The 25,097-nt window shown below is 38.5% G+C and overlaps 1 protein-coding gene across 1 annotated transcript; it reads right to left on the bottom strand.

Moving 5' to 3' along the window:
* Nucleotides 1-708: 708 nt before the first annotated feature.
* Nucleotides 709-25,097, bottom strand: LOC309479029 (uncharacterized protein). The gene is made up of 14 exons (XM_082142872.1): nt 24,699-25,097; nt 23,702-23,827; nt 21,556-21,738; nt 19,751-20,066; nt 19,318-19,371; nt 18,901-19,145; nt 18,365-18,418; nt 18,053-18,160; nt 17,636-17,848; nt 15,940-16,034; nt 15,751-15,801; nt 10,697-11,078; nt 10,417-10,596; nt 709-5,432 (listed from the first exon to the last, which is right to left on the bottom strand). Exons 1-14 carry the CDS (start codon nt 24,781-24,783, stop codon nt 5,335-5,337), a joined length of 2,190 nt encoding a protein of 729 aa, XP_081998998.1. The 5' UTR covers nt 24,784-25,097; the 3' UTR covers nt 709-5,334.

The following is a 25,097-nucleotide window of genomic DNA, read 5'->3' as shown; positions in this document are numbered from 1 at the left end:
ATTCGTTCCAATGAACTGCCGTAGACAAGGCGACATCTAGTGTATATATCTATGCACCAGTCTGCGTACACGTCAGATCAGATCACTTGGACATGGCTTTGTATAAGAGGTAAAACGATATAAATACTGTTCGTTTTCTCACACAAACCGCTCGTTTCGTGTCTTAGGCCATCAATGTGTACTTACGATGGGGAATTGTTTAATTTGGACGACGGGGAATTGTTTTAATTTGGACTCTGTGCATGCTCTTTGAGACAGTGACCATGGACCTGCATTATATGACTGACAGACAAGAACGGTTTGACCTAAAAATATAAAAATTGAAACTACTGCGGAAAAAAAGACACCTACATCTTGGATGCCCTTGAGGTAAGCTAAAACATACCAAAAATGTATTTCAAAGTGAACTATCCCTTTAACACGTAAATGACGTAAACTGCATGCTGTCACAATGGAAACCCTGGAACTTTACTGGCTGGTGTGGCTATCTTGCAAGAGCACAAAGAACAAACAAATCCTGTAAATTGCAGGATTTAATCTAAAATAAAAATTGAACAATGTCTTTAAAAATGGACAAAGAGCATAAATAAACAGCATATATAATTATTTTATTATTGTTTGAAAATTTTGAGAATCACTCTGATTAGAAATTTGTCTTGGGCTCAAAATTTTGCTGCTGCATCACATAAAAAATCATAACAACACACAACATTTAAACAAATGTTCTCTAGATCTCATGCTTCTCCTTATACAAGACGCTAAGAAACAAAAAACTCAAATTCTGAATGAAAAAATATCTACCAACTTTAAAAATCAACAAATCTGTTACTGACACACAAAAATCAAGGGACGTCACACACCCTACATGAGAGAAAGATGACAAGGTTAAAAAATACTGGTACAATACATTCAGTATGGCCTGTCTTGGTTAAAAGCCCACTCACCACGCCAAGGTGCAGGCCATGAGTGAGAACATATAACACGGGACAAACATACGAGACAATACAAAACGACAGGTACAAGACATGGAACAAATAGAAAACATACCACTGGTACAACACTGGAAAAGCAATATATCATTTTGTTAAAACTGAGGGATAAGAACAACCTTAAATATTAACATTTTGCCCAACTGTAATAGAAAACAGCAATCAGGAAAAAAAAAAATCACATGAGAATCAATATAAATAAAAATGAGATTTAAAGCAATTTTTTTATAACATAACTTAAAATACTGTATTAATGTATTACTGTAACACTTCAATAACGCTATATAATATAAAACCAAACTAACCATGGATGTTAAAGGACAAGTTCGGTATTTTACACTTAAAGCCCTGTTTTCAGATCGTTTCTGATGAAATACAATGGTTAAGATTGAAATTTGGACAAATGCTGCTGGCCCGAGAATTTTCGGTTTCTGTGGTAGCACCCCCCCACCTCCACAATGGTTGCATAGGTGCACTGGAACAATCCTTCCTAAAATGCATTAAACTTTCGTTTACAAAGACGTGAAACTCACCGAGTGGTCAGGGGTGTTCACTGATATGCTCACACAAAAATCGCTGCAAAAGATGCTTTCCAACAGGTTTTATCGTAGTTTTTGTCCAACTCCATTGACTTGTATTGGATGAAAAACTACGATAAAACCTGTTGGAAAGCATCTTTTGCAGCGATTTTTGTGTGAGCATATCAGTGAACACCCCTGACCACTCGGTGAGGTTCACGTCTTTGTAAACGAAAGTTTAATGCATTTTAGGAAGGATTATTCCAGTGCACCTATGCAACCATTGTGGAGGTGGGGGGGTGCTACCACAGAAACCGAAAATTCTCGGCCCAGCAGCATTTGTCCAAATTTCAATCTTAACCATTGTATTTCATCAGAAACGATCTGAAAACAGGGCTTTAAGTGTAAAATACCGAACTTGTCCTTTAACTTTTTGAAGCTAACAACTTAACATGAGAGAATACTTTTTTAAAAATATATACATTTTTTGTAAATATGTCATGACCTGATCCTTGACTTTGACACAGAATTCCAGAAACTATCTACATAAATATTGACCAGGGAGGTTGTATCACATATAGTAATAAATGTCAAACAGATCAATATCACCTTATTGAACAGTCCTTAATGTGACATGGGAAAGCCCATACAAAATCTAAGTTTAATCAGCGGTATATGTGTGGGTTAAGGAAGGCACGATGTATAAAGGCTCTATGGTATAACTTACAACTGTGTCAATATTGCATGTTACTGTAGCATCGCAGCATGTGATTTGTAAGAGTTGGGCCCCGTTCATGCAGACTCCAACTGAAAATCATCCTGGGAATTGGTGGGGTTCGCAGTAAGGTACATCTGACATTGAGGTTAATTTGAGACAATACATGTATGTACGTACTTCTTTTAAAGCAGACATTGGGTCTCATTCATGAAACATTCGTAAATATACGAGTAAATATGTGAGTGATTTGCGCGTAAAGAGACCTTCCCGAAAACTCTTCTCCTGATTCACAAATACTTCGTAAACGTCAGATGTGATAGTGAAATGTGTGTGTGTTAATGAATTTTTTTCAAAATGGCGTGTAAATATATACCCGATTAAGGTGAATTAAAATGCAGCCTTATTAATGAGCAAAACGTTTGGATGTTAAACGCACTATTTACGCGTGGCTGGGAGCAGGTGGAGATTTCTTTCGTACCAACTAAAATTTGGAAAATAAATGTTTAAATTCATTAATTTAAAGGAGATTAATGGTCTGGTGTCGGTCAATGAAAATCGGCCAGCTCGAGGGGCGGCACCAAGCATGCATTTGAAAATCTCACAGCACGCAATTGGATAACACTACGACCAATCACAACAATAAACCCCATACGCTTAGCTACCAGCGGAGCTAACTGGTAGATTAGACTCTTCCGGTCGGCAAAACAGCAAAAACACCCTTCTTGCAAAGGAACAATTCAAGCGCCGTCTTCTGTTCCTCTTTTGGGAAAAAGCCAAGTCTAACTCGTTCATTGTAGCGGCCAAAGCCGTTTCAAACAACTGCTATTCATCCATAGCCATCTTGCAATGTTTACTGATGACTTCGACGTCACAGCGCTGTCGTCATCTCGCCTCTGGCCCGCCTATATCAGATAACCCGATGTGATTGGTGCAGCTCAGATCGAGGGGCATATTTAATGAGCTCCATTGCTCGACACCAGAGTAACTCACTGAGCAAATTCAGCTTGTGCTCTCGCGAGAAGTCTGGTTTACCAGGGTATGTGTAAAGTGGTTCTGGCGTAAATTTTCGGATTCATTAAAGGAGAACTTCGGTGAATTTTTAAGTTAATCTTGATCGTTTTACCTTTGTGAGTACTGTCTATAGAAAAAAAAACGAACCGGATCGGTGCTTGCAACGCGGAGCTGTTACAGTTAATGCCCAGAGCTCCCATTCAGCTAAAACTGCAGTTTTGGGGGCATAAACCTAAAGAGTGTCTTTGTGCCTCTTAACAGACACAAAATGCAATTAAAATGTCTGTCCAACATGAACAGGGCCCTTACATGACAACAAGATGCGTTTAGCAACTTAGCCATTGTTTAAACTCACCTAAATAGTGTTTTAGACGGCTAGCTGTAGTCTCGCGCTGAAGTCCCGTGGGAACTCAGTTGTAGCCGGAAAAAGTGCGCGTGATTTTTTTTTTTCCCAAACCACTTCAGCGGAAATCCCGCCCTGCAGCTGATTCTAAGGTTTTCATTGGTCATGTCAATCGTCACTGTAACCTAAACCAATTAAATCAGCTGCAGGGCGGGATTTCCGCTGAAGTGGTTTGGGGGAAAAAATTGCGCACATAGTGCAGGTGGGAGGAGCGTCGTGTTCCGGCTACTACTGAGTTCCCACGGGACTTCAGCGCGAGACTACAGCTAGCCGTCTAAAACACTATTTAGGTGAGTTTAAACAATGGCTAAGTTGCTAAACGCATCTTGTTGTCATGTAAGGGCCCTGTTCATGTTGAAAAACTGCCGTTTTAGCTGAATGGGAGCTCTGGGCATTAACTGTAACAGCTCCGCGTTGCAAGCACCGATCCGGTTCTCCTTTAATGAATCCGAAAATTTACGCCAGAACCACTTTACACATACCCTGGTAAACCAGAGTTCTCGCGAGAGCACAAGCTGAATTTGCTCAGTGAGTTACTCTGGTGTCGAGCAATGGAGCTCATTAAATATGCCCCTCGATCTGAGCTGCACCAATCACATCGGGTTATCTGATATAGCCGGGCCAGAGGCGAGATGACGACAGCGCTGTGACGTCGAAGTCATCAGTAAACATTGCAAGATGGCTATGGATGAATAGCAGTTGTTTGAAACGGCTTTGGCCGCTACAATGAACGAGTTAGACTTGGCTTTTTCCCAAAAGAGGAACAGAAGACGGCGCTTGAATCGTTCCTTTGCAAGAAGGGTGTTTTTGCTGTTTTGCCGACCGGAAGAGTCTAATCTACCAGTTAGCTCCGCTGGTAGCTAAGCGTATGGGGTTTATTGTTGTGATTGGTCGTAGTGTTATCCAATTGCGTGCTATGAGATTTTCAAATGCATGCTTGGTGCCGCCCCTCGAGCTGGCCGATTTTCATTGACCGACACCAGACCATTAATCTTTTAGATTTAGGTGTGGATTTCCAGGCTACTTTACACACGATTTACACAAAAGTTCGTTCTGCTCGTGTTTCATGAATGAGACCCATTGAACATTACTTAGTTCATGCAGGCTCCAAGTAACATTTACAATGTTGTCCAAAGAGAGATAGGCTCAGTACCATTTTCCATGTTCTATGTCTGATAACTACAAAGTAAGTTTTAATTAGCCACATTCTGACATACACATAGAAAAACATGCTATACAGCAACCACACACACACACACACACACACACACACACACACACACACACACATACATACGACCAACCACCTTTCCCTTAATCTCCATAAAAATTGATTAATTTTGAACGTTTTTTGTGGACTACCTTGCCTTCTTTCATTTTATCTGTCGTCCGTCTTGCTATATGATTTATTCTAACTTTGCAGTACCACGCAGAAGCCATCTTCACCAGAACATGGACATGGTTAGCTTCAACACACATGTCAAACATGTGAGTGTGCAGCTGTGGGAAGAGATTCTTCTCAGAACAATCAGAAAGAACCTGAGTGACAATGGCTGCTGTTGTTCCTCTTCCCTGTGGAGCCCTTCCCTCATTGGTTTTTAGCAGCCGCTGAAAGCATCTTTCTGTAGCTTGGCAAACTGCAGTGATGCCTGGAGATGGTTTCTGTAGGCCATAGAGATGCCACTTACCACCTCATCAATACTTACCAAGCGTGTTATTTTTGGCTGTTGTTCTTTGCCCTTGGAGAAAGAGAAAATGGTTGGCACAGCAGTGTCCTTCAGACATGTCCTTCCCTAATAAAAATTACAGGAAGCATACAAAATATGACATTATTGGTCATATTGGCTGTAAATGGCTGTTATTCATAACAGAGATGTATGCGTTTGTTTCATTATTCGGTCTAACACTAGTATGAATGTACAGATTACATTTAAAAATTATTATTGCTATTAAACGAATATGTAACTGTTCGCAATAACTGTCACAACGGAATCATTCTGTGTCCCGCTGTCTCGCTTGGAGAATCATTTTTCAAACATGAATTTCACAGAGAATTTTTTTATTTTATCGTATTTGCATAAAAGGTAAGGCTGCACAATATATCGAAATATCGCAAATGTATATATCGCGATATGCATACCACCACAGCTTGCAATAACTGGGGTCATGAAAAAAAGACAAAGAGAAAATAACTTTAAAAAATAATGTTGTAGCTTTAACAAGAATCAGTGTATATCTAATTCATACAGTGAAAACTAAGCAGTGTTTTATTTTTACATTTGATTATTCCATTTCTGTTGTTAAATAAACCTAATGTAGGATAACCTAAAACTCTAAACCCAGTGGTTTACACTGATGTTAAAATAACACTTCTTATGCTACAGTAAAACACTGATGTTCACTTTCAGAAGTTGTAGGGATGTTTTCTTGTCAAAAAAAGAATGTGAAACGCAAGTAGGTTATATAATTTTAAATATATTTTAAAGATAATTGAAATTAGTTTTACACACTTTAAGCATTATCGTATCGCATATAGAATATCACATTATGTAATGAGTTATCGCATTTTTCTTCAATATCGTGCAGCCCTAAAAGCACTGAAATGTAAAGGTTAGCAAAAAGTGGTCATGTTGCTTGATTTTTGCATCGGTGAGAACCCTAAATTTAACTGGTGTGTCACTAATTTCACCTTAACAGTGACCTAATCAAATATTTAGTAATGTAATGTAAATGAATGTATGATGGTCAATATTTCGCCAATTTCAACCAATATGTTGCTTGAATCTTTGTAAGGTATGAAACGAGGTGTCTGTACCCTGGAGTCAGTAGTGAAGTGATGACTCTCGAAATGTTCACTGTACAGACGAGAATACTTGTTAGGAGTCCAATTCTGTCGTTTCACATTGAGCATCCACTGGTCCAGCCTGAGATGTTCTGGATCACCTAGAGGAAAACTTTACATAAACAAATAGATAGTTACCTCCTTCACAGACTACTGTCAATTAATAGAACTTAAATGACTACAGTGTCCAAAAGGTTGTAACGTTAATAAATGTATTTTAGCTTAAGAATTTGTGGCGGACATCACAGCTAGTCCTCATTTTGTTTCGTTGTACTGTCTATTGAGTAATTACAGGCTAATTTCCTACACATATCTTTGAGAACATGTCAAAAAATACTTCCAATATAGTCAGTGTTAGTAAATGTTACGCTAAATTATGAAATGCAGGCGTAACATTATATGACAACGTTTCAGACGTTTTATACGTTACGTCCATGGTTTCAGCCTACAGCTAATCACAGTCTGTTGAATCTTGGAGTGTAATAAAGTTTTAAATGCAATTATAAATAATAAATAAATTATTCGAAATAAAATGAATAAATGAAATTATATTAGAATTTCACTCACCGGAAAAAATGTAGTCCAGGCTTCTTCTGGGACGATCTGTTAATATAATTAACCCCACAGCAAGTCATTATGACAGTGAAATAATCCCGACACGGCAAACACGGCAGAAATGCTAATCTGTAGTAGTTGTATTAATAGTTGAAAATAAAGTGTTACCGTTACTTTAGTTGGTTCAACTTTCTATTTTCAATGACAAATCAGCCATTGAAAATAGAAATAGAAACTAAGCCATTCCTTCTTTATTAAAAGCCTATTCTGACCTCTGCGAGAGTGTTCAGATGAAGTGGACGGACGTCCATCATCTGGGTTCTGCTTCGCCCTCGTCCCGTGAGCCTGACCTGTGGACACAGAAAACTCAGAAGACAGAGATGTTAAAGATCCGGGAAGATCCTGGCTCTATGTCTGGGTCGGGTGCGGATCCTGATCACGGTCATCAGACCTGGGTCTCGAAACCTCCACCGTCCTCTTAGAGAAAGCAGCTCTCCTGGATCTGGAGCGGTCTGAGGATGGAAAATTTCACACATTGAATAACAATAGCTTTAAAAGCATGTTAGTGGGCAGTAGCATACATTATTTGTCAAGCAGATAACAGATTCTTAAACATGAGAATGAGGATAAATGTTTAAATGAATGATCCACACTACAAAATGGAAATGCAGAATGTTTCTGCTTATTGTTGACAATACACAATCACATATTCCAAACAGATTATTATAGCATTACAGATTGATTTCAGCAACTTGTTTCTTTCTTGAATTAATCAATGTTTTTGACACTAATCAGTTCATTTAGTGCATTTTACCCGAGACCCTAATTGTCTCCACACTCAGATGGGAGATCGAATTGAAGGTCTTGTCTGCCTTAGAAGGGGTAACACCTCCGCCCGATTGCCCACCGAATCGTTTGTTTGTGCCAGAGGAGTATCCTGCATCTGTTCCTTTACTTAATAAAGCATTTTACTTGCATTTGCATCCAGCCTCGTGATTGTCACAGTCTTGAGCTCAGAGCTCTCAGCAAGTATGTTATTTCCTATCCAATACAAAGATGATATGAACAAGTCACTCATGAATGATTTTTTAGAGCTAGAACAGAATTGAATTCTGCTTGGTTCACTGATTCTGTTATTCTCCTGTTTACTACAGTGAAGCCGCTTTAAAACAATCTGTATAGTATCAAGCGCTATATAAATGAAGGTGACTTGACTATAACAAGAACATTACAATGAACACACATTTGAAAATCTCACTACAAATAATCCAGAATTTAAAGCCACATTAAGTAGAAATTGTGTTTTTGTCAAACAGCGACCCCTAGAGTCGCTGTGGAATACTTGCACTGTTGTAAATATATTATAACGTTTTTTCATGATTGCAGTTAAATCACAAGTAAATAGTCTATAGTCTAGGCCTACTGTATAATTTAATGTGTTGTTTTTATTGGAATGTAAACATTACAAAATGCCATATAACATCAATTAAGTTAAATGTACGTCGCATTATTTCATAACATTGGCCGTTATGATGTCATTAGACATGATTATTGCAATTTATCATAATAGTTTGCAAATTGTGCTCGTTTACACTATTTACAACCTCTACGTTAGGCTTATTTATGTCCTGATAATTATGTGAGATATTGAAAGCTGTTCTCATGATAATCGCAGGAATCAACATCAAACGGCGTTGTCTGATATCCCTCAGGACTACGTGATAAATACACCTCACAACACCTGAGTTCAGCTGGCAAACTAATTCGTGAGGCATAGCTATCTGATTTATCAAAACGATTCCATTTACACCTGGTCACATAAATGTATTTTTGCGAAACGGATTTAAATTCGATCTTCAATTCTCGCGCTATATGCAGATTTAATGGAGTGCACGTCACCGCAATAAGAGAGAGCAGTAACAGCCCTGGTAAGATCATTTCATTTCTTTACTTTTAATGATGAAGATTGTGTGTTAAGTGTCTGCGACTTACTTTCACTTTGATTTGCGATAGTTTGCACGTTGGCTTTATTATGTTTTTTTTTTAAGCATTTTTGGGAGGAGTACAATTTACATATGTGGTTTCAACAACCATATGCATTTACACTTGTCCAGTTTCGTCTGGAATGCGTCTCAGATCTCAGAAGTGGTTTGAGGGATCGGATTCAAATCCGTCTCAAATGCGTTTCGGAGGGCATTTAAACCTGGACTTTTCACGATCGGATAGCTATCCGATCTGAGAAAACGCATGAAGTGGCCAGGTGTAAACAGCCTCCATGACAAAAACATACGCACGAAAGCCGAAAACAAACGCTGGTTGGCCTCTCACGTCCAAATTTGACGAAGTGGTGGGGGAAGTGACGTATGCCGTAAAGCAGTCGAATTTTGTAGTTCTTTTTGTGCTCTGGTTACTACCCGAACCCCGAAGTTACATAGTGCCAGTAAAAGCGATACAGACCCTGTCAGGCTATGGCAGACGTGTCATTCAACCTATTGTAAGTCGATGTACCATCACAAGGATCTTGGAAATATATTATGAAGGTTGAAAAGTTACATAGTGTTGCTTTAAGACAACATATAATAATCCTACCTCTGCCTGTTACACTTCCTCACACCTGAAACTGATGGAGTGAATCTCCTGAACTTCTCCAATCTACTGTAGACCATTTCTAATCCATTGATGTTGTAACATGTGCTCTAACGTCGGGCGTTTAGTTGGATCCCTGGCTAGACACTGGCTAATCAGATCCCTGCATTCTGTACAATAAGGAGAGAGCTGGTTAGTCATGAGCATGTGACCTGGCATTTTTGAAAACAGCATCTAAAACATGATTAATATACTGTAAAATGTTCCTTATCGTTAGTTTAAAAGTGAAGTATGTCGTTTCTGCGAGACTAGTGGCAGCGAGTGGAATAAATGACAAAATAAAGCATATTTTCAAAAATATATATTTTTTACATATATTACATATTTTCTTGCAAAGGCCCCTTCTTCCGTGCATCGCGTCTTCCCCGACTCAAACATCACAAACGCAGCTCTTACTGGTTCATGTGAAGGCATGTTTCAGGTCCAACATATTAGTAATAATTTCAGCTGTGTTGCGCTTGTCTTTATGAAAATGTGCCTTTGCGCATCACAATGCTCTGTTCACTTTGACGTGTTCATGAGCTGTTTAATCTTTGAAGGAATAAATGCAGTGAATTTTGGCTTTCACTTCTGTCACTAAAGCTGCATTTCTTTTCCCACGGCTCTCGCCCCAAACTCTCGCTATACGTTGAGCTATATATAAAACATCTTACATACTTCACCTTTAACTGTTTCTGTACATAGCCTTTGCTTTATGTGTGTGTTTATCAATGTTATCAATATTATTCACTCACCTTTGGATAATTTTGGGTTCTGAAATGTAACTTTGGCTCGTTTGATTTCCGGTCTATCACGAAAAGGAGAACATCCGTTCACCATCTCGTACAGCAACACTCCTAGAGACCAGACATTTGCTGGGACGGCGTGGAATCGAGGCTCTGTCAAGACTTCAGGTGGGCAGTAATCTTCCATTCCTGTAAGAAAGACATTTGCACATTGTTGAGCTTTTTTTTTAAAGCATCAAATAATTAGTAAGTCACTACATTCAGGTTTCCACACTCCCAGAATGCTCACCCATGTATATTTTGCTGTCGTAGCCATCGCTACTAAACAGCTGACCGGATCCAAAGTCTATCAGCTTGAGCTGTAGCGGGGGTTTCTTCAACAGAAAATTCTGCACATGAATGTCATTATGAAAAACGCCACGATGGATGCAGTGTTGCACTGCCAGCACAGCCTGTCTCATGATGACCCGTGCTGTTGCTTCAGACAAATGATGAAAACGAGTGATGAGGTCCAGCAAGTTCTCGTAGGGTTTGGGATACTCCATAACCAGAGTGAAATCTCTAGGATCTTCAAACCACTCGTATAGCTGTATGACGAAGGGGCTTATGGGTTCTCGCCTCATCATCATCAGCAGCGCCACTTCTGTAACGAGAGGTTCGGGATTCCCAGGCTAGAGAGAAGTAGCAGATAGAAGGTTAGCTGGGTAAAAATCTGAAGAAAACATATCATTTTGAAATGTACTTTTCTTTGATCTTTTTAGATCCGTTCAAAAGTTATTTTGGTGCCTCTAGGCTTATTTGTTGATCACATTTACACCTAATGCTTCCTACGGGCAGTGTTGTGCCTGAACGCGTTCATTGAACTCGTTCATTCTGGTGTCTGTGAACGCCACGCTCTCTCAGTTTAACTTCGTTCAATAGAGTGCCAGATTTCTATAGAGCCTTCCAGGCGAAAACCCGGCTAAAACACACCGTAAACTGGCCTTAAAGGGTTAGTTCACCCAAAAATGAAAATTCTGTCAGTAATCACTCACCTTCATGTTGTTCCAACCCCGTAAGACTTTCGTTCATCTTCGGAGCACAAATTAAGATATTTTTGATTAAATCTGAGAGCTGGATCACTGCTCCATAGGCTTCTATGGGATTGAAACTTGCAAACCCAGAAAGTTAGTAAAGACATCGCGAAAATAGTCCAAGTGACTACAGTAGCTCAACCATAAGTTTATCAAGCGACGAGAATACTTGTGCGCAAAAAAACAACAACAAAAATAACGACTTTATTAGGGCCCGAGCACCGATGGTGTGAGGACCCTCTTGGAATTGCTCTGTTTATTATTATTATTCTTCTCCGCATTTAATTGCATTTTTGAGGGCCTAAACATGCTCGAAAACTCACAAAACTTTGCACACGCGTCAGAACTGGCGAAAATTTACATCTGATATAGGTTTCAGAATTGGACGGGGCAAAATGGCTCGATAGCGCCACCTATAAAAGTTCAACGGAGTGCGCCTCCCGCAACGTTCCACGTACGTGCACGAAATTCGGTACATACATGTAATCACCTAATACCTACAAAAAAGTCTCTTGGAGCATAGCCCTAAACACAACAGGAAGTCAGCCATTTTGAACTTCCTCTCAGATTTTTGTGCAGTTTTTGCCATTTTCATGCCTCGTACTTTAACGAACTCCTCCTACAGTTTTAATCTGATCATCTTCAAATTTGGTGAGTGTAATCTTAAGGCCTTTGCGACGTTAAATTGCGAAGATCTTGAGTTTTCGTCGAAGGGCGGGTCCTCGGCGGCCTGACAAATTTCGATGTTTCGCCATGAAACAGGAAGTTGCTGTAACTCAGGCATGGAATGTCCAATCTGCCCCGAACTTCACACGTTTGATAAGCGTTCTGTCCTGAACACATGACCATGCTCATATTCAGTTATAGTCATAGCGCCACCTGCTGGCAACAGGAAGTGACATGTTTAACACTGTTATGGACTCCTAATAACATATAAAAAAGTGCCAGCAAGTGCTAAACATGCTAACAACATACTAGAAGCATGCTAAAACATGCTAGCAAACTCTTAGCTAAGTGCTAAAGCATGCTATTTTTGCAATTAAATAGGAATTTGCTGTAACTCAGGCATGGAATGTCCAATCTGCCCCAAACTTCACACTTTTGATAATCGTTCTGTCCTGAACACATCTACATGAGAATATTCAGTTATAGTAATAGCGCCACCTACTGGTAACAGGAAGTGTCATGTTTAACACGTTGATGCCATTCTAGCAACATGTTAAAAATGCCATTGACTTCTAAACATGCTAGAAACATGTTAAAACATGCTAGCAATACTTAGCTAAGTGCTAAAGCATGCTAATTCAATGAAACAGGATGTTGTTGTTACTCAAGAAGGCAATGTCCAATCTGCGCCAAACTTCACACTTTTGATAAGCGTTCTGTCCTGGACACATGACCATGCTCATATTCAGTTACAGTCATAGCGCCACCTGCTGGCAACAGGAAGTGACATGTTAAACACTGTTGTGGACTCCTAATAACATATAAAAAAGTTCCAGCATGTGCTAAACATGCTAACAACATACTAGAAACATGTTAAAACATGCTAGCAAACACTTAGCTTAGTGCTTAAGCATGCTAATACTGCAATTAAATAGGAATTTGCTGAAACACAGGCACGGAATGTCCAGTCTGCCCCAAACGTCACACGTTTGATAAGAGTCATGGCCTGAACACATCTACATGAGAATATTCAGTTATAGTAATAGCGCCACCTACTGGTAACAGGAAGTGTCATGTTTAACACGTTGATGCCGTTCTAGCAACATGTTAAAAATGCCATTGACTTCTAAACATGCTAGAAACATGTTAAAACATGCTAGCAAAACTTAGCTAAGTGCTAAAGCATGTTAATTCAATGAAACAGGATGTTGTTGTTACTCAAGAAGGCAATGTCCAATCTGCGCCAAACTTCACTCTTTTGATAAGCGTTCTGTCCTGAACACATGACCATGCTCATATTCAGTTACAGTCATAGCGCCACCTGCTGGCAACAGGAAGTGACATGTTAAACACTGTTGTGGACTCCTAATAACATATAAAAAAGTTCCAGCATGTGCTAAACATGCTAACAACATACTAGAAACATGTTAAAAAATGCTAGCAAACACTTAGCTTAGTGCTAAAGCATGCTAATACTGCAATTAAATAGGAATTTGCTGTAACACAGGCACGGAATGTCCAGTCTGCCCCAAACTTCACACGTTTGATAAGAGTCATGGCCTGAACACATCTACATGAGAATATTCAGTTATAGTAATAGTGCCACCTACTGGTAACAGGAAGTGTCATGTTTAACACGTTGATGCCGTTCTAGCAACATGTTAAAAATACCATTGACTTCTAAACATGCTAGAAACATGTTAAAACATGCTAGCAATACTAAGCTAAGTGCTAAAGCATGCTAATATAATGAAACAGGATGTTGTTGTTACTCAAGAAGGCAATGTCCAATCTGCGCCAAACTTCACACTTTTGATAAGCGTTCTGTCTTGAACACATGACAATGCTCATATTCAGTTACAGTCAATGCGCCACCTGCTGGCAACAGGAAGTGACATGTTAAACACTGTTGTGGACTCCTAATAACATATAAAAAAAAATGCCAGTAGGTGCTTAACATCCTACCAACATACTAGAAACATGCTAAAACATACTAGTAAACACTATAAGTACTAAACCATACTATTACTACAATTAAATATGAATTTGCTGTAACTCAAACATACAATATCCAATCTGCCCCAAACTTCACATACTTGATAAAAGTCCTGCACTGAACACATCTACAAAGCAATATTCAGATATATAACCCCACCTACTGCCAACAGAAACTGAACTGGTTAACACAGTAATGCAGTACTAACCACATACCTATTGTGTACTAAGCATGCTAAAAACATACTAAACATGCTAGCAACTACTATATACTGTATACCTCCTTAAATGCACATTGCCCAACCATGCTCTGTCTTCCTAAAGCCAACGAGTGACGATGGCACGGGTGCGAGGGCCCTTTCATCGCTGCTTGCAGCTTTAATTCAAGTATTAATTTTCGTCTGTGTGGGCCTGAATGAATTCACGTAGTGTAACAGCGCAGGGCGTCTGTGTTGTACGTCACACGCATCACACACATGACCAGCATCGGCCAATAGTGAGCCTACGTGTGACGTACAACCCAGATGCGCTGCGCTGTTACACTACGTGAATTAATTCAGGCCCACACAGACGAAAATTAATACTTGAATAAAGTCGTTATTTTTGTTTTTTTGCGCGCAAAAAGTATTCTCGTCGCTTGATAAGCTTGTGGTTGAGCAACTGTAGTCATGTGGAATATTTTAACTTTTCTGGGCTGACAAGTTTCGATCCCATAGAAGCCTATGGATGAGTGAGCCAGCTCTCAGATTTCATCAAAAATATCTTAATTTGTGTTCCGAAGATGAATGAAAGTCTTACGGGGTTGGAACAACATGAGGGTGAGTGATTACTGACAGAATTTTCATTTTTGGGTGAACTAACCCTTTAATATGTAGTGGAAAAAACACCCAATCTGGCAACACCAGCCACCAGTGTCTACTGACTCTCTTGTTCGATCTCGTTCATCAAAATGAACAAATCTTTTTTCGAGTCATTTCATTCATTTAATGGGCTTTAAATGTTATACTATTAACTGGCAAATTCCCAGAACACATAAACCTACGCAATCTTGATCATATTCTGAATTAAGAAATCATTATAATGCAGTCAAAAATCGTTTACAGGGAACATAAATAATTACTTTACCTTCTGAGTCTTTCGTTCATTTGTCACGTGACAAACGCAATGAATGGATCGTTCATGAATGACTCATCACTTACGTTACAAATCAAAACGAAAATCAGCAAGGAGGCGTCGTATGATCATTTAAACAAGTTTTATGACAAGGTCGGTGAGGATGGGAAAAATCTGACGCATAGCTTCAGTGTTAAAACTGATAAAATAATTGTCTGTGGTTCTATATGGGCTGTGGCAATAATTTTGAAAAATTATATCTCGCAGCAACATGGAAAAAAAGAACTATGAACTAGTTCATTTTTGGAACTGTGAACTCAGAGTAAAATTTTGAGTATGAACTATGAACTGAACTAGTTCATTTTAAAATTTGTCAACTGAACTTTGAACTAGTTCATGTAGAAAGTGAACTTTCCCAACACTGCCTACGGGTGTATTAACTACAGTAATCTGCACTTAAACAACTCAATACACATTCAGATTTTGGCCAACTTACAATATTAAGATAACGTTTGTTGTCTATCTTGCGCATCCGCTTGATGGCAACCTGCAAAACAAAAACCCAGTTTCAATAACAGTAACAGTATTCAAGCGCCTGACATTGCACTAAGTATTAAACCATCTGTACATTGTTTTAAATGTGTTTTGCAAGAGCAAAATGTTTGTACAATTAAGTAAGATTGACCTTTTTGCCATCAAATCTGCGTGTTCCCAGGTACACCTTGCCAAATCCTCCGGATCCAATCATCTTTCCCACATTATAGAGAGACTCAAAGGACTCTGAAAAACAAACAGAAAAATATGAGACAATTATTAGCTTGCTAGATCCATTGTTTGTTTTGTTTTTTCTAAATATCAGTGCTGGTCGAGAAAATAATATTATAATGGGGGAAATAATTTTAATATTCTCTAAAAACAAGCCTTACTTTGAGTGGAAAACAAGATAATACTGGTTAAAATAATAGAAGAATAAGAAATAATTATTTGAAAAGAATTGAAAAGAAAAAACAATTGAAAACAACTATTAGACACACACATGTCAAATTAAGCAATGATATAATGACATAACTTACATTTTACTGTTAAATTCTTATCTGTAATGTTACAAATCTAAAGTAATGGGATTTTTCACACTATCCCCCTGACTTCTGCTTAATGCCTGCATAAATGTCCCAACATCTTATTTCAATTCACAATTTTAATAATTATAGTCATTTTATTTCACAATTATCTCGATTACGAGGGCGGAGCCTGGTGATTCCGTGTCAACGATAAAGTTATTTTTCTTATTTTATCTGATCTTTTATTAAAAAGAAAACATACATTTCCAGGCTTCATTTGGCCAACTCTGGCACATGTGTGGCTCAGTTCTGGTAATGGCAAAGATCATATGGGCCATATCTTAAAATATATTTATATTATATTAAGCATTGACTTTTATTAAATGCATAGCAATGTCTTATTTATGACATAATCGACTCTGTAATGCTCGGCACGACAGCCATTTTGACGATTTTGCGTGTATTTGACAATTCAAGAGAAATAAGTGGTGAAATTGAATTATTTTCTGGATCGTATGCTGTCTGAGAAGCGGCTTTCTGTGTGTGTGTTTCTGGTGTGTGTCAGACAGCGCAAGTGCCATCAAGTTCATGCCTTATTGAGAGCGTTTAGCTTACATTCCCATTAAATTAAGAAAACTTTATTTCTAAATGTTCCCTAAACATTCAAAACGTCCAGTTTTTCCAACGTTTCAAAAATGTTTTTTCTTGGTTAAAGGAACATTCTATTTGATAATTTTGCATTATGGGAACGTTACTTTTGAACGTGCTCGGTATGTTCTGAAAATTTTAGATGAACGTCCAATTAAAACATTTCTAAAAAAAAATAGGTTTCACTTTATTTTGATGGTCCCTTTAACACATTCTGTTGACTATAAGTGACACTGCACCTACAAGTCTACTAACTCTCATTAGAGTATTAGTAGAGTATTAGTAGACTGGTAGGGTTAGGGTTAGAATAAGTTGACATGTAGTTGTAAAGTTACTTGTAGTCAGTAGAGTGTCTGTTGGAGGAGCATCACAATAAAGAGTTTGCAGATATTAAGCAGAGAGTCTACTAATGCTCTAATGAGAGTTAGTCGACATGTAGTTGCAAAGTTACTTATAGTCGACAGAATGTTCAAAAGGGACCATCAAAATAAAGTATTACCGTTACTTTAGTTGGTTCAACTTTCTATTTTCAATGACAAATCAGCCATTGAAAATAGAAATAGAAACTAAGCCATTACTTCTTTATTAAAAGCCTATTCTGACCTCTGCAAGATGAAGTGGACGGACGTCTATCATCTGGGTTCTGCTTCGCCCTCGTCCCGTGAGCCTGACCTGTGGACACAGAAAACTCAGAAAACAGAGATGTTAATGATCCGGGAAGATCCTGGCTCTGTGTCTGGGTCGGGTGCGGATTGAGGTTGTTGGACATGGACAAACCCTGTTGGTTTGGGCTCTCCAATCCATCGACGCTGTTCGAGTCTCGGCTGCTCAGACTCAACGAATCTCTACATCTCCTCTTGACATGGACCTCAGAGAGGAACGAACCTGAGGATGACGTGATGCCAGGAGAAGAATGACTGGTGAAATACTCCAACACATTCGAGGACCATACAAATATATATATTTATACATTTTAGAAATGTATATTTATACTAAATATACCATCTGAAGTCTCTGTTGGCTCGACAGGAACTTGACCCAGCAGCGGAGGACACAGAAACCCTTCGAGGTTGTCGGACCTGGACAAACCCTGCTGGTTTGGGCTCTCCAATCCATCGACGCTGTTCGAGTCTCGGCTGCTCAGACTCAACGAATCTCTACATCTCCTCTTGACATGGACCTCAGAGAGGAACGAACCTGAGGATGACGTGATGCCAGGAGAAGAATGACTGGTGAAATACTCCAACACATTCGAGGACCATACAAATATATATATTTATACATTTTAGAAATGTATATTTATACTAAATATACCATCTGAAGTCTCTGTTGGCTCGACAGGAACTTGACCCGGCAGTGGAGGACACAGAAACCCTTCGAGGTTGTTGGACCTGGACAAACCTAAGGATGACGTGAAGCCCAGAGAAGAATCTGTGGAACCAGTTCTCCAGGATCCTGAGGATGGAACATTTCACACATCAAAAACTGTTTTTGTTTTATATATTTTTTATAATATTAATAATCAGTCAGTGGTCACATCAAATTGTTACTTTGGTTTCACTTTATTTTGGTCCCTTTAAGATATTCGGTTGTCTATAAGTAACATTGCACCTACAAGTCTAATAACTCTCATTAGAGTATTAGTAGAGTATTAGTAGACTGGTAGGGTTAGGGTTAGAATAAGTTGACATGTAGTTGCAAAGTTACTTATAGTCGACAGAATGTTCAAAAGGGACCATCAAAATAAAGTGTTACCGTTACTTTAGTTGGTTCAACTTTCTATTTTCAATGACAAATCAGCCATTGAAAATAGAAATAGAAACTAAGCCATTACTTCTTTATTAAAAGCCTTTTCTGACCTGTGAGAGAGTGTTCAGATGAAGTGGACGGACGTCTATCATCTGGGTTCTGCTTCGCCCTCGTCCCGTGAGCCTGACCTGTGGACACAGAAAACTCAGAAAACAGAGATGTTAATGATCCGGGAAGATCCTGGCTCTGTGTCTGGGTCGGGTGCGGATTGAGGTTGTTGAACCTGGACAAACCCTGTTGGTTTGGGCTCTCCAATCCATCGACACTGTTCGAGTCTCGGCTGCTCAGACTCAACGAATCTCTACATCTCCTCTTGACATGGACCTCAGAGAGGAACGAACCTGAGGATGACGTGATGCCAGGAGAAGAATGACTGGTGAAATACTCCAACACATTCGAGGACCATACAAATATATATATTTATACATTTTAGAAATGTATATTTATACTAAATATACCATCTGAAGTCTCTGTTGGCTCGACAGGAACTTGACCCGGCAGCGGAGGACACAGAAACCCTTTGAGGTAGTTGGACCTGGACAAACCTGAGGATGACGTGAAGCCCAGAGAAGAATCTGTGGAACCAGTTCTCCAGGATCCTGAGGATGGAACATTTCACACATCAAAAACTGTTTTTGTTTTATATATTTTTTATAATATTAATAATCAGTCAGTGGTCACATCAAATTGTTACTTTGGTTTCACTTTATTTTGGTCCCTTTAAGATATTCGGTTGTCTATAAGTAACATTGCACCTACAAGTCTACTAACTCTCATTAGAGTATTAGTAGAGTATTAGTAGACTGGTAGGGTTAGGGTTAGAATAAGTTGACATGTAGTTGCAAAGTTACTTATAGTCGACAGAATGTTCAAAAGGGACCATCAAAATAAAGTGTTACCGTTACTTTAGTTGGTTCAACTTTCTATTTTCAATGACAAATCAGCCATTGAAAATAGAAATAGAAACTAAGCCATTACTTCTTTATTAAAAGCCTATTCTGACCTGTGAGAGAGTGTTCAGATGAAGTGGACGGACGTCTATCATCTGGGTTCTGCTTCGCCCTCGTCCCGTGAGCCTGACCTGTGGACACAGAAAACTCAGAAAACAGAGATGTTAATGATCCGGGAAGATCCTGGCTCTGTGTCTGGGTCGGGTGCGGATTGAGGTTGTTGAACCTGGACAAACCCTGTTGGTTTGGGCTCTCCAATACATCGACACTGTTCGAGTCTCGGCTGCTCAGACTCAACGAATCTCTACATCTCCACTCAACATGGATCTCAGAGAGGAACAAACCTGAGGATGACGAGAATGACTGGTGAAATACTCCAACACATTCGAGGAGCATACAAATATATATATATATACATTTTAAAAATATATATTTATACTAAAGAATTTTGCTTATAGTTTCTGTAATTAGCAAAGAACATCTGTGTTATATAGGGATAAATTGTAATAATGTTAATCAAGCTGACTAAATTACACGACTGTGCAGCAGTTCACACTCACAATAAAAATATAAGATAATTGAAAACAAAGACAAGCTCATTATACAAAGGAAATAATATTACAGATCTAGACAAATTGAGTTGCTTATAGTTAAAAGAATCTCATGAACGATCATTTAGGCTACATGTATTTTTCACATTTTTGGTCACAAAATTATTATTTTTATGACATGAGTCAGTTTTGATGACTTTTCAATATTGATCAAATGTTAGAATATTAATAATGAAAAATGAGAAGGGCTACGCCAAAATGTGTAACATTTATGTAGTCTACAAATGAATACAAAAGCCCCGACATAGAGTTTTGACGCAGCTTTAATCTCCCTTTTGGTTATCTCAATACTTAATTGACGGCAGAACACGACGTTACATGCTCGTAGTTTCTTTTGCGTGATACAGGGTGCGCCACATTTGCGTGTGATATTGAAGAGTGCGCGCCGCAAGCACACGGCTGACACGACAAGAAGTTCGTTTTTCTGAGTTTTACTGACATATAGCCTGACAACATCTCTTCTGACAGAGGACTGTGCGGCGGTGCTGACTGCGTTATTTATTTAAAAAAATGTATTGCTGTGAGACTGTTTGCTTTTACGCGCAAATCCTGGAGATATTCTAAGACAGGCTGAAATCACTCACGAGGTGCGTCTCTGTGTGAGACAGATTTCAACAATCACCAGTCAGAGACAGCAGCAAAGCCGAAGCACGATGAAATATGGCAACTTATGATTTCGGGGGTTTACATAGGCTATTGTCCGGTTTCATATTTGTCAGTCAACTTTTCAAAACACATTCAGGGCTGAAGCCCCGGCAAAATCGGCTGACGCCGTGTCTGGGGGGGGGGGGGATTATGGTGTGGGGTTGTTTTACAGGGGTTGGGCTTGGCCCCTTAGTTCCAGTGGAAGGAACTCCTAATACTTCATTATAAGAAAACATTTTGGACAATAAGTGTCAAACAATGAAGTTAAATCTTTCTCATGCTATTATTAAGAGATTTTTTTTTTCCATCATTTTTGTTATGTCACACCATAAGACACATTTACAGTACAGTTCAGTAAAAATGTAACAAAAAGAAAAACAGAAAGAATTCTCAACCATCAGACTTCACTACATAAATATATGGGTTTTTAAAATGGTGTTTAACAAAACAAACAAACAAAACATTTAAATGCATATTTGAGGAGCCAACAGGAGTAGAGAAGGAAAAATGAAGACTAACACCAGAAACATCAGGCTGAAATGGCCATGAATCAGGGTGGTAATAACTGGAGACTCACCATCTGTCGGCTCGGACTCGAGCGCATCTGTGCCGGCTAGCGGCTCTACGCTGGGTGTGTATAGATGAGCCCGTGATTTCTGCTCAGCCTCAAGAGGAAACACTTTGGTTTTGAGGGTTTGGAAGGAACGTTTCACAGCCTTACATCCTCTCCAGAGGAAGTTCTTCCCTTTTGTCTTTTTTTCTGCAAACAACAAATATTGATAGAAACATCTGTTTTATTAGCACAGATTACAGCTCAATGATTCACTAGTTCATGTTCCAAGAACACTAGAGAAATGGGCTCGTTGCAAATGGGCGCCATGTTGGATTTCTGATCTAGCGAGTTTGTGCAGACGCCAGTGCAGAGAGCCAGAGAAACCAGAGAATGATCTTTAATAGTTGTTTATAGATTATGATACATCACTTAAAATAATACTAAGATCTATATTACTATTCCATGAGTAAATGACATTTAAATGCATGCATGTTTAAATCATGTGAATGAAATACACTTTCATTAAATACACTTTGTACATGAAGAGTAAATTGACTCATGGTGCATGAACATACGCATGTGTGATTCCCCGACCAATTATGCCTACTGTAAATATACAAATATGCAAATATAACTACATTTAAAAATAAACTATAGCACAGAAATACATAAAATAAAAATAAAATATCCATTTAAAGAATCTTAAAAAACTTCAGTCTTTTGATTTCTGATCTTCTGCAAATCAAAGTTACTTTACGTGATGTCAGAGTATGAGAATTATATTATGCTGGTCAATTATGAACAATAGGTAAAATTGAACTGCTAGCAAAAAATGAAGCAAATTTGGTGGGGCCGAGGGGCCGCTGCTGCAAATATGTGGGTGGCTCGTCCCCTAACAGATCTCACTCCAAACTCTTGATACAACTTGAGAGCTCTGTATAAACCTCTAATAAACTACTCAATAATGAGTGTGTGATGTGAACGAGTGTGAACTCTGTGACTGAAATGAGCACAGCATGATCACAAATCAATCGTGCTGCCTTATGCGTCTCAGAAATCAGAGCTTTATCAATAACAGCCGATCAAATAAAATACTTGAAAATACTACATACTGCACATTTTCTACTTTTCTTTTGACAAGAGCCTAATCTCAACTATAAGCTACTGAATCACACACATTCACACTACTTGATGTGTCTATTTAAACTTTTTAAACCACTATATGATACACAAATGAGTGTGAACTCAGTGTGAAATCAGAGCTATCAACTCAAGAGTAAGCTACTATCAACTAAGACACTACATCATACACATTTTCTACTGTTTGATATGTGCATTTAAATATAAAAAAAGTTGTACAATATGATACGCGAATGAGTGCAAACTATAGGCTATGAATGAAACCAACCAGCCGCGCTGCCGTCTCTCTGTGCGTCTCTCAGAAATCGCTTGTCAAGAGCCTAATCTCAACTATAAGCTACTGAATCACACACATTCACACTACTTGATGTGTCTATTTAAATGTTTTAAACCTTGTACTATACAGTATGATAGTATATGTTTGGTGTCGCAGTCTCTCCCAGAGCTGGAAAACGTTACAGCCTATTCGTTATAATTTGTTTTTTTTTATTTAACATGTATTATTGTTTTAAGTGGAAGATATTTTATATTTTGTTATAATTACAATAAAAATGTTATCATGTTATAATTAAAAAAATGTTTTACAAATTATACAAGGCATATTTGTTAAAACTATGACAGGAACCCAAACACATCCATGCCCAGGGCACAACCATGACATAATCCGTTCCTACACTACATAAACACTATATGAAAATAAGTGTCTAACAATGAAAATAAATATCTCTCATGCTATTTGTATTAGGAGTATTATTTTTCTTAGTTTTTGTTATGTCACACCATAAGACACATTTACAGTACAGTTCAGTAAAAATGTAACAAAAAGAAAAACAGAAAGAATTCTCAACCATCAGAATACACTACATAAATATATGGGTTTTTCAAATGGTGTTTAACAAAACAAACAAACAAAACATTTAAATGCATATTTGAGGAGCCAACAGGAGTAGAGAAGGAAAAATGAAGACTAACACCAGAAACATCAGGCTGAAATGGCCATGAATCAGGGTGGTAATAACTGGAGACTCACCATCTGTGCCGGCTAGCGGCTCTACGCTGGGTGTGTATAGATGAGCCCGTGATTTGAGGGTTTGGAAGGAACGTTTCACAGCCTTACATCCTCTCCAGAGGAAGTTCTTCCCTTTTGTCTTTTTTTCTGCAAACAACAAATATTGATTAGAAACATCTGTTTTATTAGCACAGATTACAGCTCAATGATTCACTAGTTCATGTTCCAAGAACACTAGAGAAATGGGCTCGTTGCAAATGGCCACCATGTTGGATTTCTGATCTAGCGAGTTTGTGCAGATGCAAAAAATCTGCGAAATTGCCCTTAAAAAATGTTGAAGTACAGCTTAATTTTGTCTATTTAACTGAACATGACTTTAAAGTCCTGACTTGTATTATCTTAGAGCTATTTCCATATGGACATTTCTTTGTTGTGTCACAGTCACTTCTGGCAGATTAAAGGATATTTTATGATTGTAACCTTAAAGTGGCTTTGAAACTATATGTATTGTGAAAAGTACTAGATCTATGGTTTTACTATGGTAAAACTGTATCCATGTTGTTATTTTTTTGTTCATACCATGGTTCAACTTAGTTTAATATTGCAGTAAACCTAAAGTAAAAGTATGGTAACGTTAATCATAACTATAGTAACCATACGTTTTTTGTAGTTACGGTTTTATTACAACAATCATAGATAAACCATAATTGTTGTAGTAAAACCATGGTTCATTGTGTTAGTTTCTATGGTTTTACAGCAAATACTGTGGTAAAAAGATGGCTAACCAGCGCCGCTGGTCGTATGCTGCTGGGACAATATAACAATGATGTTTTCTAGAGCACCATCTTCTCTATATTGTAAAAAACATTCTTCATCTCTAGCAAAGTTTCAAATATAAGCATCCTGTGCTCCGAGAGCCCATTACAAGCCCAGTAATGCTGATATGCTGTGCCATACAAGTCCTACCATTGAAGTCGGATTCATTATGTGTTAGTTCTGATGTGTATTTACTCCGTACCTTTTGTGTGGTCCTGCCAAGCGGCTGTCCGGTCCTTCGCCTCCAGGGACAAGCTGTCCAGCTTCAATAGGAACTTTGGAGACATAATATTTATATATAACTTTACTGAACTACAGTTATGACCACCTGAGCTGAAGATTCCGTCAAGTAACTCAATTTATATCGTAAATATATTAAATGACACCGTATTCTGTCAGATTCTGAATCTCAACGAGCTGTGTAGACACTATTTTACTGTTGTTTAAAGCGGTAGATTGCGTTTGTAACACTTTCATCTGTTAGTGAGTCTGAGTCTGATAATCCCTGCTGAACTGAACTCAGTCTGTGACGTCATATGGAACTCGACTGTGACGTCACATCTGCTGCTCTGCAGCGGTCAAACACGCATATTTAACCCTT

Source organism: Leuciscus leuciscus, assembly GCF_965113295.1.
Source record: "Leuciscus leuciscus genome assembly, chromosome: 17".
In the NCBI taxonomy this organism is placed as follows: Eukaryota; Metazoa; Chordata; class Actinopteri; order Cypriniformes; family Leuciscidae; genus Leuciscus; species Leuciscus leuciscus.
This window is presented reverse-complemented; position numbering and strand designations above follow the sequence as displayed.

What these genes read in the sequence shown, in the direction of transcription:
- LOC309479029 (XM_082142872.1), bottom strand. Translation starts at nt 24,783, where the DNA reads ATGTCTCCAAAGTTCCTATTGAAGCTGGACAGCTTGTCCCTGGAGGCG. An exon ending in TGAGTTTTCTGTGTCCACAG is followed by an intron (nt 18,419 to 18,900) that starts GTCAGGCTCACG and finishes TTCCATCCTCAG; the next exon opens with GATCCTGGAGAACTGGTTCC. An exon ending in ACAAACGTTATCTTAATATT is followed by an intron (nt 11,079 to 15,750) that starts GTAAGTTGGCCA and finishes ACTTCTCTCTAG; the next exon opens with CCTGGGAATCCCGAACCTCT.